General features: G+C 37.8%; 1 protein-coding gene across 1 annotated transcript in view; it reads left to right on the top strand.

Moving 5' to 3' along the window:
• The window catches only part of CNIH3 (cornichon family AMPA receptor auxiliary protein 3), a 60,948-nt gene extending 47,837 nt beyond the window's left edge, over positions 1-13,111 (top strand). The window contains 3 exon segments of the mRNA XM_032216983.1: positions 9,494-9,606; positions 10,667-10,810; positions 13,084-13,111. Coding sequence (XP_032072874.1) covers positions 9,494-9,606; positions 10,667-10,810; positions 13,084-13,111 — 285 coding nt within the window.
• The last annotated feature ends 305 nt before the right edge of the window (positions 13,112-13,416 follow it).

Genomic DNA, 13,416 nt, shown 5'->3' with positions numbered 1-13,416 from the left:
TTGTATATTATACCACTCATATGATCTAAGCTTAGGGTACATCCAGATGGAATTTTTTCATTAAAACATTGGATGAATGGATGACATTTCTGGATTGTAAATGAAATTTTTTAAATTTATTCTTGATTATGTCTCATGATAATTTTTCCATTAATGTTAGTTTGCATTATTTGTTCCTGCTGATACATAATATATAATTAGGAAATGAATGTACAACTCATATATCCATCTAGCTTATATCAGTTGCAGCTGATTAGGTTTCTGCTTAATTCAGCGATATTTTAAAATGCTTTTAATTGTGCATGTATGATTTTCCCTAATAAAGGGGAAATTGTTTTATAACAATTGTTCACAATATTAAACTGCTTAGTCCAAACAACCCAAAGCAGATCTGACAAGACTTTTCAGCACTTCTTAAGGAAGATATTGATCTAATTTGACATAGGTTTTCTGTGTGTTCAACCCAATTTGGATAGATTTTAAAGAAATTATTTGCATTAATGTTTAAAGGATCATGGGAATGGATCTCTCATGTAGAAAATAATTAATAATAAGATCTTAGACATAAATGTCATTTTCAAAATTCTAAGCACTGCCTAGAATACAAGAAGTCTTTTTTGGTAATGGGGCATTGCTGAATTAGCATTGCAGCGATTTACCCCATATTCAGAAGTAGTTAATGCTTTTGTGATTTGTCCATGCAGAATTTATTTGCAACAGCACAGTATGACAAATACTCCAGTAAAATTTGAGCCTATACAATTTTGAAAATATTGTCAATAATTTTGGGAAAATAATATTCTTAATGCTTATAGGCTATGAAATGTGCCTATTTTGTTGGTTATCCCAGATTTTTGCCAATAACAAATAGAGATGGATAGATTAGTATTTTATCCTATTATTTCTTGTAGATGTATTCTGTAGCATTTTAAGATCTACTACATAGGGAGGAAGCTGCCACCATATGTGCATCCCAGCTGGAAGCCTATTCCAGTTCATTGCACACATCTGAAAATGCTTCTCCATCTTGTATCATCCTGTCCTTTTGCTTCCCCTTGTTTTCTCTAAACCATCCTGCTTGTGCTCTATAGCTTGCAATTAACACCACTTAATAGCTGTTAAATAGGGTAATTGGCTGTTATCCTTGCAGAGGTGTTCCTTCAGAGCTGATATCTCTCAGTGAACCCAGGCTAACAGCCCTTGAGCTGCTGGAGGAACTGAAAGTGAAATTAGCTTATTTCCTTGCTCTAAAAAACAAGGATTCCTTTCTGATCTGTAAAGTTGCGGCTGAGGGCTACAAAGGGGTGAAGTGATTCTTTCTTTTCCCTTCCTTTCCTTTAATGTAGAACAAATAACAGTAGAACACAGATCTCCCCAGAGCTTTCGAGCTCTTTTGAGATTTCTAAAAAAAAAAAGAGAGATAAAGAGTTAAATGTTGCTCCTTACAGCTTGTCCTTCTATACTTTTACTATAAGTGAGTGGGGGGGGGGAAGCGGAGGGAAGTACAGCATCCTCCATGTATGATCTGAAGGGAAGTTTTTGCTTTTTGTATAAAAATTTTTTGCATGTCAGGTAAACTTAATCACATATCAATCTTCAAAATAACTTTAACAAAAAGGTTTAATCTGCAAGGAAAACATAATATACCAGTATATTCTCCCCACCATCTATAGGCTGTTACTGTAAGCCCTTTAAGATAGGCAAGCTCAAGAAGAAGTTGTAGCAGAAATTCCAGAAATGCTCTTTATTTTTGTAGAATAGAATAAGAGCATTTTGAATGTCTGCTCAAGTGTTTCTCTCCCCATTTAATGCTAAACAGAGGTAGAGTTTTTTTAAAAAAAATTCTCATGTTCCTTTCTCATGACTGAATAAACTTTTTCTCTTAGTTTTCTTGCAGTTTTCAGTATTAAATAAAACCATAAGCCAGATCAAATGCCTATTATATGTATAAATGCTTAGAAACATTTTGCTTTCTAGGAAGATTAGTTCATCAAAACTGAAAAAAAGATGGGTGTCAGGTGCATCCCAAGTGTCAAAATATTACTATAACACATTAATACAAGGAAATCCAGATCTTTAATGGTGAGATGTCTATCTAGCTCAAACTAAACTACTCTGTAAATGTTATTAATAGTACTATGCTGACACCAGGGACATGGTGGTTCAGTGGCTAAGACACTGAGCTTGTCGATCAGAAAGGTCAGACGTTCGGCGGTTTGAATCCCTAGGGCCACATAATGGAGTAAGCTCCCATTACTTGTCCCAGCTTCTGCCAACCTAGCAGTTCGAAAGCACGTAAAAAATACAAGTACAAAAAATAGGGATCAACTTTGGTGGGAAGGAAACAGTGTTCCATGCACCTTCAGCATTTAGTCATGCCGGCCACATGACCACGGAGACGCCTTCAAACAGCGCTGTCTCTTCACTTTTGAAACAGAGATGAGCACCGCCACTAGAGTCAGGAATGACTAGCACATATGTGCGAGGGGAACCTTTACCTTATGCTGATACTATGATTAAAGCATTGTACTTTGTCTTTCTATTTTTCTTTTTGATGAGTGCATCTCCAGTATGTTCTGTTTTTACAGGTCATAAATCAATGAATAGTTTCATGAACTCAAACCACTGGCAAAATTTATAACAATTGGACATTATTTTTCAGCACTGATTTATAGCATAACTCAGCAATAAAAATTAATTATGACCACAAATTTATTAAAAAGTACTAATATAAGAGAATCATTATTAAATAAGTATTATTACATGAATAACTAATTTAAAAATATTAAAGAATTAAATAATTATTATTCAAAAGTGTTTTAACATTTATCAGAACAAGCCACTCAACTTTCAAACAATTTAAGCAAATAATGTTTTTTTTTTTTTTGTTCCATTCAATTTTGTCCAATTCTCAGAGACTGCCTGAAGTTTTCTTGGCAAGGTTTTTCAGAATGATTTAGGGCTGAGAGAAAATGACTGGCCCAAGGTCACCCACTACCTTTTTGCTAAAAATGGGACTAGAACTCATTGACTTCCGGTTTCTAGCTTGATGCACTACATCTGATATAAACACTATACCGATTGTTTAGCAGTGGCTAAATGATTGCAAGACAGGAATGTCTTTTGGTATTGCTGGAAGAAAAACTCTGGAGTTTGTTCGCAGCAGGGACACATCACAGAGGCTGAGAAGAAATGGATGCAGAAGCCAGCTGCCAGAAAGCAGAATTCTTTTAATGTAGGAAGGCAAAAAGTGACACAGCTCAAGCATTTCTGGCTTGCAAGCAGATTGGGGAGGAAACCCATCTTATACTTGATTTTCCTTTGAAGCTCCTACAGTTTAATGGGCTTTGATGTGTGCCTTTGGTTGAAGTGGTTGCCCTGGATCCTGTCTTCCTGCTTTAATGGGTTAATCCTGTCCCAGGACCGTTATCTTTCCTATCCCGGGGGTTAATCCTGTCAAGGGGCAGGAAAAATGGAGTTCTGGTGAGTTATTTTTAGTTTTGAGCATTTTCAAGATCTCCTTTGTTATTTCTAGTAATAGCTTTTGGCAGTCTGCCCAGAGTTGCAATTGTCTCCTGAGCGCTTCCCTCCAGGTCTTTACTCTGCTAAGGGAAAAGACTGTTTTTATTTTCTGCGCTGTTTCAAGGGTTCCTGGTACTGTCTTCTTTGGGGTGCACTTCCCACAGAATAATGCTTTTGAAGAAAGCAATGTCCTTCTGGGTTCGGCTCCAAGTGGGGAAAAAGACACCGGAGACACGGAGGCTGCTTGGAACAGAACAGCCCTGAACAGAAAAGGTGATCACATGCTTCAATGTTGGTGGAGAAAAAGAGAAGGGCTGAAAGAGGGGCTTGCTAGGCTTTTTATAACTTGTTTAGTCCTACCTCTCTATTTCCTGTTCCTGTGTAAGAAATGTATTCTGATTGGTTGTCAGACTCCCATAGGGCCATGCAGGGGCAAGTCTCTGGGCTGTGTTTTGAATCCAGGTTTAGTTGAGTTCTCAGATGCCATGTGGTCAGTTGAGTAAAGCAGTGTTTTTCAACCTTTTTTGTGCAAAGGCACACTTTTTTCATGAAAAAAATCACGAGGCACACCACCATTAGAAAATGTTAAAAAAATTTAACTCTGTGCCTATATTGACTATATATAAAGTGTTTTTCCCACGGCACACCTTACACTATGTCACGGCACACTAGTGTGCCGCGGCACAGTGGTTGAAAAACACTGGAGTAAAGGACCAATATTATCATGCCTTTACTCCCATCCCCCCTGGGGCTGCAGTGGAGGAGTCTTTATTATGTAAAAGGGACTAGTTTGGCCTTTTTAATGGCCCATTAACAGTGGGGATGGGCAGGAAGCTACAGGCAGCTATTCTGTCTTTTAAAACATGTTTCTTTCTTTTCATATCCAGAGAAATATTCTGCCTTTTCAATATTTTCTAGGATATTTCATTTTTCTGGGAGAGGGCTGGATGATAACTTCCCACACTTTATTTAAAATGCAGTTCATAGAAGGCTTTCAGAAAATGGCCGAATAGAACTGTAATCAAAAAACATTTCAGTACTAAATACCTGATGTGATTATTACATGAAGTAGCAATTGGTCATTTGAGAGATTTCCCTATCTCCTTTCAACCATTAATTCCAGCATACTGAGTTGCAAAACTAGAAAATAAGATTTGAAAAATTAGGCTCATTTTAAGGATTTGCTAGGTAAATTATATAATTAGGCATGAAAAGAAATAAAATATTAAACCAAAAAACTCCAGAAACATTTTTTTAAAAAAATAAGGACCACCTTTGTATCAGTTTAAAAGGAAACTGTAGATTGAATTTTTGTAACTACAAATACCATATTGTAAAAATCCAGAGAATTATATGGTGACAGCAAAGAGTTGATGCTTGGTTTTTGCAGCCCAGCTATGGAAGTCTTAGGACTGCAAAGTGTAGCATTTCATATAAGTCAGTTACAGAGTACAGGACAAGATTAATGCTGGAGGATAATTTTATTAATGTTTTTGTGGAACAGTCCTGGAATTATACAGTCCATAGTCACTGTTCCCTCTAAGGTGCGCGGCTGCGTGGCCGCGCATGTGGCAAGAAAACACCGCGCAGCTGTTTCTAACTGCCACGCAGTGATTTCTGTCATTTCTATCAGTCACCCCGTGTTCAGCAAAGCAAACGCGGGGAAGTCCTTTGCAGGCGGCTAGAACTGGCTGCCCGCAAAGGACCTCCCCAGACTTGTTTTGATGAGCACAGAGTGACTGACAGTAGTTTGCGCTGGCCAAAGCTCCCGTCAGCACCCCCGCCCATGGCAGTGGTGCCTCTCCCTCCACGCGGGGCACCTGAGCTGGGCCCTGCATTATCCCTCCCCCTTCTTCCGCTGCCGTGCTTTTGAGGAGCCATGAGGCCGCAGGAGTTAGTAGGAAGGCGGCGGAGGGGGTGGGAGCAGGAAAAAAAGGCCTCATGGCTTCTCAAAAACATGGTGGAGGCAGTGGCAGGGGTAATCCAGAGCCCAGCTGAGGTGCTCTGAGGGAAGGGGGAGGCACCGCCACCGCTGCCATGGGTGGGGGCGCCTGCGGGACCTTTGGCTGCTTCACCTCGGCTGCAGCGCTGGGCAGAAAATGTGTTGTTGATGTTGGAGGAGGAGGAGGCGGCGGCGGCAGCAGTTATTCTAGTGGCGGCGGGGGCTCGTTGGCATCTTCAGCAGCAGCCCTGCCCCCTGTGAAAAAAACCGAAGATGGAGCAGATCCACGCAGATGACATCACCGCAACATGACTGGAGGAGGAATTCTGGGAGTCGAAGTCCACAAATCTTAAAGCTGTCAGGTTTGAAGACCCCTGGGGATTTTTTCCCTAAAGGGTTATGGGTGCAAGGATCTTGTAACTTGACAGCTTTAAGACTTGCATGCTTCACTGCCAGAGTTTCTGAGCCAACATGACTGGAGGAGGAATTCTGGGAGTTGAAGTACACAAGTCTTAAAGCTGTCAGGTTTGAAGACCCCTGGGGTTTTTTCCCCTAAAGGTTTATGGGTGCAAGGATCTTGTAACTTGACAGCTTTAAGACTTGCATGCTTCAATGCCAGAGTTTCTGAGCCAACATTTTGGTTGCTAAGCAGGAGTGTTGTTAAGTGATACTGATATTATATAACACTTTTAATTAAGCGGGTACCTTGAATAAACATAACTTTGAGTTTCAAATAATACTGATTTCGTTGTTGTCTTAGGTGACATCTGTGAAAAAAATTCAGGTGCTCAGGCATGAAAATATGCCGCTCAAACACTATACTTTTCTGCTCACACTGAAAAAAAATTAGAGGGAACATTGTCCATAGTTTATAACCTTTACCTCCAAGTTTACAGACTGAACCAGTAATGCTTTCACTACGTTTACCAAAGATTTATAAGGGACATGGCAAACTTTTGGTTGAAAATATCAGAAAGAAAAGGCAAGAAATAAAAATGAAGCTGGTATAGATTTGCAACAAATTGCAATCTAAGATGGATCATCTCTGAAACTATGGGAATTGTACTCAATGTGACACATTGGTAAGATTGTTAGACTCTAACCAAAGAGGGCCTAGTTTGTGGCTGTTCAGCTGTGTATGTTTTTGGCTTTGCATAATGTGTGTTCACAGCCATTATCTCTCCCTGATTGTTGGAAGGATAAAATTAGAAAGTGTTCAGGATGCAGCTTTGAGAATTAGGGTATGGGGGGGAGTAAAATATAAATGTAATAAGTTAAATAATCTAGTATATCTAAAAATCACCAGGCTGAATTGAAGATCTCTTGAATCAGCTGTGAAGATTGACTCTTGATGGAGGAAAAATGAGACTGCCAAATCATTCTTATGCCAGCAAATGCAAGCAAAATCACCTCTTGCTGGTTTCCCCAAGTGGGCTTCAGTAGTGGCCTTTATATGTCTTTATAACAATTAGTGCTTGGATTTGCTTGCTTTTCTGTTAACTCCATATCATCTCTCCCTCTTTGTCATCTTTGTATGACCTGTAGAAAATATTAGGCGTCTGATAAATGAATCATATAAAAGAAAGAACTCCAGGAACTTTTCATAAATTTTTCAGTAGACTTCTTAAGCTTGATATGGAAATCCATTTGACTTAAGGCCAAAAATATTTTTGTTATCATAGGTCATGTGTCTGTGCAATGCGCATATATTTTTCCTACTTGCTATTTGTTTACAAGGATCTGTTTAATATATAGATATGTCATAAAATTTTACATTTAAGCCAGAGCTGAGACCTCAGATTTTGGTAGGTCCCCTGAAATTAAAAAGAGTTTTTAAAAAATCTTCCATTTGTGTCTGATTCACAGAACATACTGCTGGCATGCCACCTGTTGAGAGATTGCAAAGCTGGCTACATGCTGTGCTGCCAGGTGGGCCAAGTGAAGTCACACACTGTTTATGCAGGCATCACTACTAGGTTGTGTTTGACAGATGACCCAATTTTCTTCACAGTAAACACTTCTGTCCCAAACATAAACAAATGCTGCAGATACAGCAAGCTATAGAAGCATATTTCAAATGAACAAGATATGGGATCAGGCTGGACCTACTGGCAGTGTCTAGGAGGTACAAAATCAGTTGCTGAGAGAGAAGAAAGGACTTTAGAGATGGGATAAGTTAGGAGGCAAAATTGAGATTCAGAGTCAGAATCAGAGAACAACTGACTCTCTCCAAACAAACCAGGCTAAGGACATCTTCGGGAAATGGCACTTTTCCCAAACAGCCACCTCAAATTGTTGGTTCCCAAAGGCATTCCTTGCTCTATCTTTCTTAATGGAAAAATTGAGGGGTGAAGAAGTGGTGGGGATTTCTGTCTCAAAAGCCACCTTGCAGCTTCAACAGAATACTTTCTCTGCTGCGGTTGGACAGTTGGCTGAGCAGCAAAAAGAGAGGTATGAGAGTAGGGAGTCACAGGAGACCCTTAGCTCCCTATTACTGGATACAGTGAAGCAAAGGCTGAACAGTGATGCTTATATTTGAGTTCTTGTTCTGAATAGGAAGTGGCTCAGTGGTCTAAATAGTTCCTTTTAACTTGGTGATGCTATGGCTTTCTAGCACTATACAGTACAGCTTATCATGCTTGCAACCAATTTTCTCTTCACTGTTGCTCATCTGTTGCCAAAAATTAAGCTATTCAAACTTTTTCAGGTTTTAATACTAACTCTTCATCTCATATCAGTTCTGGATATAGGCCAGATATATAGAATAGAATAGAATAGAATAGAATAGAATCATTGGAATCAGTGCAGATATAATCAACTTTATGAGTTCTGGCTCTCATTTTTAAAAGCTCAAAAAGGATTCATTTTAAGTAAAAAACACCAGTTAGTATTGATCATCCTCCAGATAATCATGTCATTTTTTAATCACAAATTGTAAGTTTCTTACTTATATTTCCATATAAAACAGAGGCAAAAATTAAGCATTTTAAATGTTTTTCTAAATAGTGAAAAAAATCCCTGGGTTATGTACAGGTAGTCCTGAAATACAGGTAACCTTAATACAGGCTTAAATACAGATAGTTACAATGGCAATTGGGACCAAAATTTCCATCACTAATTAACGTGGCAATTATGTACAACTATATCACTTTGCAATGCCAGTCACTGCAGTCTCAATTTCTGTCATTAACTGAATTGCAGTGGTTGTTAGGTGAGGGCCTCTTTGCAATTCCTGCCAGTTTTTCACAACTAAAATTATTGGGGAAGCCAGCAGGAAGTAACAAGACATAAGTGGCTCGCAATCAGGCTAGCATTCAAGTAAATGACTGCTGCTGGGTGGGGGAGAGCATGTGGGGTGCAGAGGTGGTGAAGGGTGAGCGCAGCTAGAGTGACTGTTGCCTGGCGGGGGAAGGAGTAACATGAAGTGGGGAAGGCATGGCAAAATTCAGGGAGAATGTGTGAGAGTGTGAGGAAGGCACAGCGAGGCTCAGGAAGGGTGTATGTGGGTGCACGAATGGTGGGTTTGGGGAGGGTATGTAGGTGTGTGCAAGTAGCTGGTGTAAGCACAAAGAAGCTTGTGTGTGTGGATGGGGAGACTTTCCCCAGTGTCTTGCATCTTTTCCTGGCAACTTCCCATTGAGTTTAGAGAAAGCTGGCATGGAAGATTGCAAATGGCAATTATGTGATTACGAGATGCTGCAACCAGTCATAAGTGTGAGCCAGTTGCCAATGTGATACTGAAGTACCAGGATGGCTGGTTGTAACCATCATTCATTCAGCGCTGTCATAACTTTGGATGGTTGCTGAACGAATGGTCAGAAGTTGAGGATGACCTACAGAAAGCAGGATAAATGTGGCCTGCATTCAGGATTTATGTTGCTTATGTCACAATATTATACAATAACTCTTCAATCATAAAGACACACTGTTGTAATAGACTAAAGATTTGCAATTATGATTGATCTTCTGGAATTTTTATGTAATTTATCTTTAACCTTATAATCCTGTCTTTGTTTCCTTTCTCTTTAGTTAGTGTTGCCAGAATATTCCATCCATAGCCTTTTCTGCATAATGTTTATGTGTGCTCAAGAATGGTTAACTATGGGCTTGAATATCCCCCTGCTTTTCTATCATTTTTGGAGGTAAATCTAACTCTATTTTGATTCATTTGTGTTCAAAAATTTGTCACTTCTAGCTCCCTGGCAGAAGTTCTTGTGTTGTGAGTAGCTGCCAGACAGGCAGAAATGTAATAAATAAATATCCTTCCTTACATGGAGATGATGTTGTGAAGAGAAAATTGTATCTGCGGTGAAGTGTAAGATTGTATGTGTTAATTTTTCCACCTGACATGGGGATATCAAGGTACATCCATCATGTAAAGCATTGTCTTCTGATGTAGTGAATGATGCATAGAATAGGGCAAAGTCTCATGACTTGGTGATAAAGTCCATGTTATACTTATATGTTAAAGAGACCAGGAGTGGCTAAAATATACTGTCTGGCTCTCCTACAGCATAAACTGTAATGGACCAGAAAGATAATTTGTTTAACATTTCATAAAACAAAAGAGTCATTTTGTTTTTGTTAAGATACTGGACTAGGTATGGAGAAAATTAGTTCTACTCTTGCCTTAGAAATGGAAGCTAGCTAGGTGACATTGAGGTAATCTTTCTCAGCTGTAGGAATGATGCAATGGCAAACTGCTTTCAAAAATGTTTCCAAGAAAACTGCATGGACTTTTTATATCATTGTCAGGAATCAAAATTGAGTCATAAGTAAAATAATTATAAGGAAACTCCATAATTTTACTTTAGTTCTCCATCCGTGTATGAAGAGAAAGAAAAAGGCACTCTACAACATGCAAGAGACCTTATTCTTATCCCTCATTGTGCCTCACAGCTTTCCCATAAGGAGTTAATTTTCTATAGCATAGAGCCTGCTCTTGTGGTGTAGGCTCTTCTTTGGACTTAGAAAGTTGTGAGAAGAGAGTTTTCTCAATTTTGTAAAGAGCTTTGCACAAATAGGAAAAAAATATTGCCTGTACTTTAGCCTAATTGTATAGAGGTCTATGACGTTGTGACAAGAATGAATTAAGAAAAGGACAATGAAGCACTTTGTGAACAGAACACATGATTAAAGACCTTCTTGTGGCTTGATATAATTTTAGTGAGAATCTTGAAGATTTCTTGTGTTCTCTTTTAGGTATTTCCATTGTCCAGCAGACAGCACAGAGCTAGCCTACGATCCACCTGCAGTTATGAATGCAGATACCTTGCGTTATTGTCAAAGGGAAGCCTGGTGTAAACTAGCTTTCTATCTCCTCTCATTCTTCTACTATTTGTACTGGTAAGCATGGCCTCATTTCTTCTAAAAGGCAATTGCTAACATTTAGAAATCTTTCTTTCCTCTCAATGTGCTGCATGGATGTGCTGCCATCCAACCTGTTGAAGGTTCCTAGGGGGAACAGCTTCTACTAGCTCAAGAGCTATCATGTTGTTAACAGCATTACCTAAATGTTAATCATTTAGGTTGCTAACAATCAAAGTCAATGATTGCATCTGTTTTTGAATATTCCTCAGCATAAATTCCCTCTCCCTTTCTGATCCCTTTTTTTATATCATCAGTCACTATAATGTGATCCTGCCTGCCAAATCTCATTAAGAAAACTAACTGGATCATTCAAAAGATCATAATTTATATTATATATTCAGGTCTTTTTGCCATAAACAAAAGTAATTATTAATTTACAAATATGATACTTGGGGGGGAAAGCCACTAGTTTTATGGATGATTTTTTAACAGCAGAATTTGGGAATGCTGTTTTTATATTAACTTTATAATGTTGTACGTCAGAGTGATAATTTTATTTTTCTAGTTACAGATATGAGAGCTGCCTAGCACCAGGCCTCAATATTTGTTCACAAACAATTTAGTGAATGTCTGTATGTGAAGCAGCAGACTGCTCCAAATGAAGCACCTTTCTTACCTCCTCAGCCAATAACACAGTTTCTGTAAATGCACTATAAAAACTAGCATTGTATATTTCAAAGACGGCACTTTTACTACTAAGGCTATCCATTATTGCTGCTCTATTTAAGTTTTTTGCAATCTCATTGTAAGAGCATTATTTGGTATATATGCCAATATTAATTATATAATGCTTTATATTTACATATGGGCTGTTTTTAGAGAGCATGATTCCAGATTGTGGATAAAACAACACAACTTATGGGAATCATATAATAAATACTGTGTATACATTAAGTGATTCATTAATTTACCTATGCAAATTGTTTATTAGCAGTAATAAATGGAGAAAGAACAAAATGAATTACATTACTGTCTGTCCTGCATTTGGGAGGGCATTTGACATAAACTAGCTTTGCCATAAACTATAAACTAGAACCATTCACTCAGTCATAGCTTCTTATTGTTCAGATCTGATAGCATACAATCATACTAACCAAACTAGGGGTCACCATTCACAGAAATTTCCTCCAATTATTCTTCATATCTCATGAACAATAGAAGAGAATAAATGTAGCTCAGGGTTAAACTGTGATGTGTTTGATATTCTCTGAGCTTAGTTGTTTGCTTGCCAGATGTTTTATTACCTGACTAGATAACATCATCATTGCTAGTGAGGATGGGGTTTACTCCCTCTTTATATGCAATAGCTTGCTTTAGTAGTATTGGCTTTCTTCTTGGTATTCTTTGATTAGGGCACTGTTCTTGTCTTGAATATTTGTCTGGTATTAATCGCTGTTTATCTGGATATTGGTTGCTGGGGAGGATGTGTTCTGATATTTTTGTTTCCTTATATAAACCACATTTACACAACATTCAAAAAAGGCAATTAAAAAAGCTACACGTGTTACAGTCAGAAACAGTTTTTGCTTATCCTTTTCTTTTGAAATCTAGATCACTTATCTCTCATGTTCTAGATAAGTGTATATTATACATACAAAAATCTTGCTAAAATTAAGGGAATATGGACAATTTCACAATGGGATATGATCTTATGATTTTATGCATGCAGCCCTGAGCTCCATGGAAGAAGTAAATGCAAAATTAGATGCCATCTACAATATAACAACAAAGCATCATATTTATAAATAGTCCTATCTCATTTAACACTACTGCTGTAACATTGAGTGAATTTCATTTTGAATTGTTGTACAAAGCAGTGTTTTATAATTAAGGGCATTTTTAATGGACTCCACAGTATAATTATATTTCAAAAAATTACATTGCAGCTCTCTAAAAAAAAAAAAACCCTCTAATTATTGTTCCTTCTGTCCCAGAGGAAAAAAGAGAATCAAATAAAGAAGCAATATTTAAATATAAATTCCAAATTCTCAGATAAAAATTCCAGAGATAATCTGTTGCATAAGGAATGCAGTGACAGTGTCAGATTTGTGAAGAAAATGGACATTGTAAAGAAAAATATATTTTCTTGTTAGCAGTGTTGAGTCCTTTGCAATTTAAATATAGCCTGATACAATGGTAGCATACTCCCCAAGTAAAGAACTTCATAGTATAAAAATTTATAAAAATATAAAGGATATGCATCTTTAAAGGAATCTTTTCATATTCTTCTTTTTTCTGTTTATGTTCAGCATGATCTACACTTTAGTGACTTCCTAAATTCAAAGATTATGTAAAAGACTGAAAACAAAGGTGACCGTATAAAGATCCACCCTACAATGATGCCTATTACTAAAACACAGCAAAGAAATCGAAATTTTAAATCCAGGAACCATACAGGATATAAAAGAGAGAGAGATAAAGCCCTATAAGAATAACAGCTGACAGCACAAGTGGAAAAAATATCAAGTGATGGATGGCTGGGCAAGCTCATTTTCTTCTTTCCTCCCTTTGTTTTAAAACTTGCATTTTTTTATATCCCTGGATAAAACAAACTAGATATTTATAATATGTGAACTGGACAG

Source organism: Thamnophis elegans, chromosome 4 (genome assembly GCF_009769535.1).
Source record: "Thamnophis elegans isolate rThaEle1 chromosome 4, rThaEle1.pri, whole genome shotgun sequence".
NCBI classification, from domain to species: domain Eukaryota; kingdom Metazoa; phylum Chordata; class Lepidosauria; order Squamata; family Colubridae; genus Thamnophis; species Thamnophis elegans.
The sequence above is the reverse complement of the archived record's forward strand: the minus strand, read 5'-3'. Positions and strand labels throughout refer to the sequence as shown.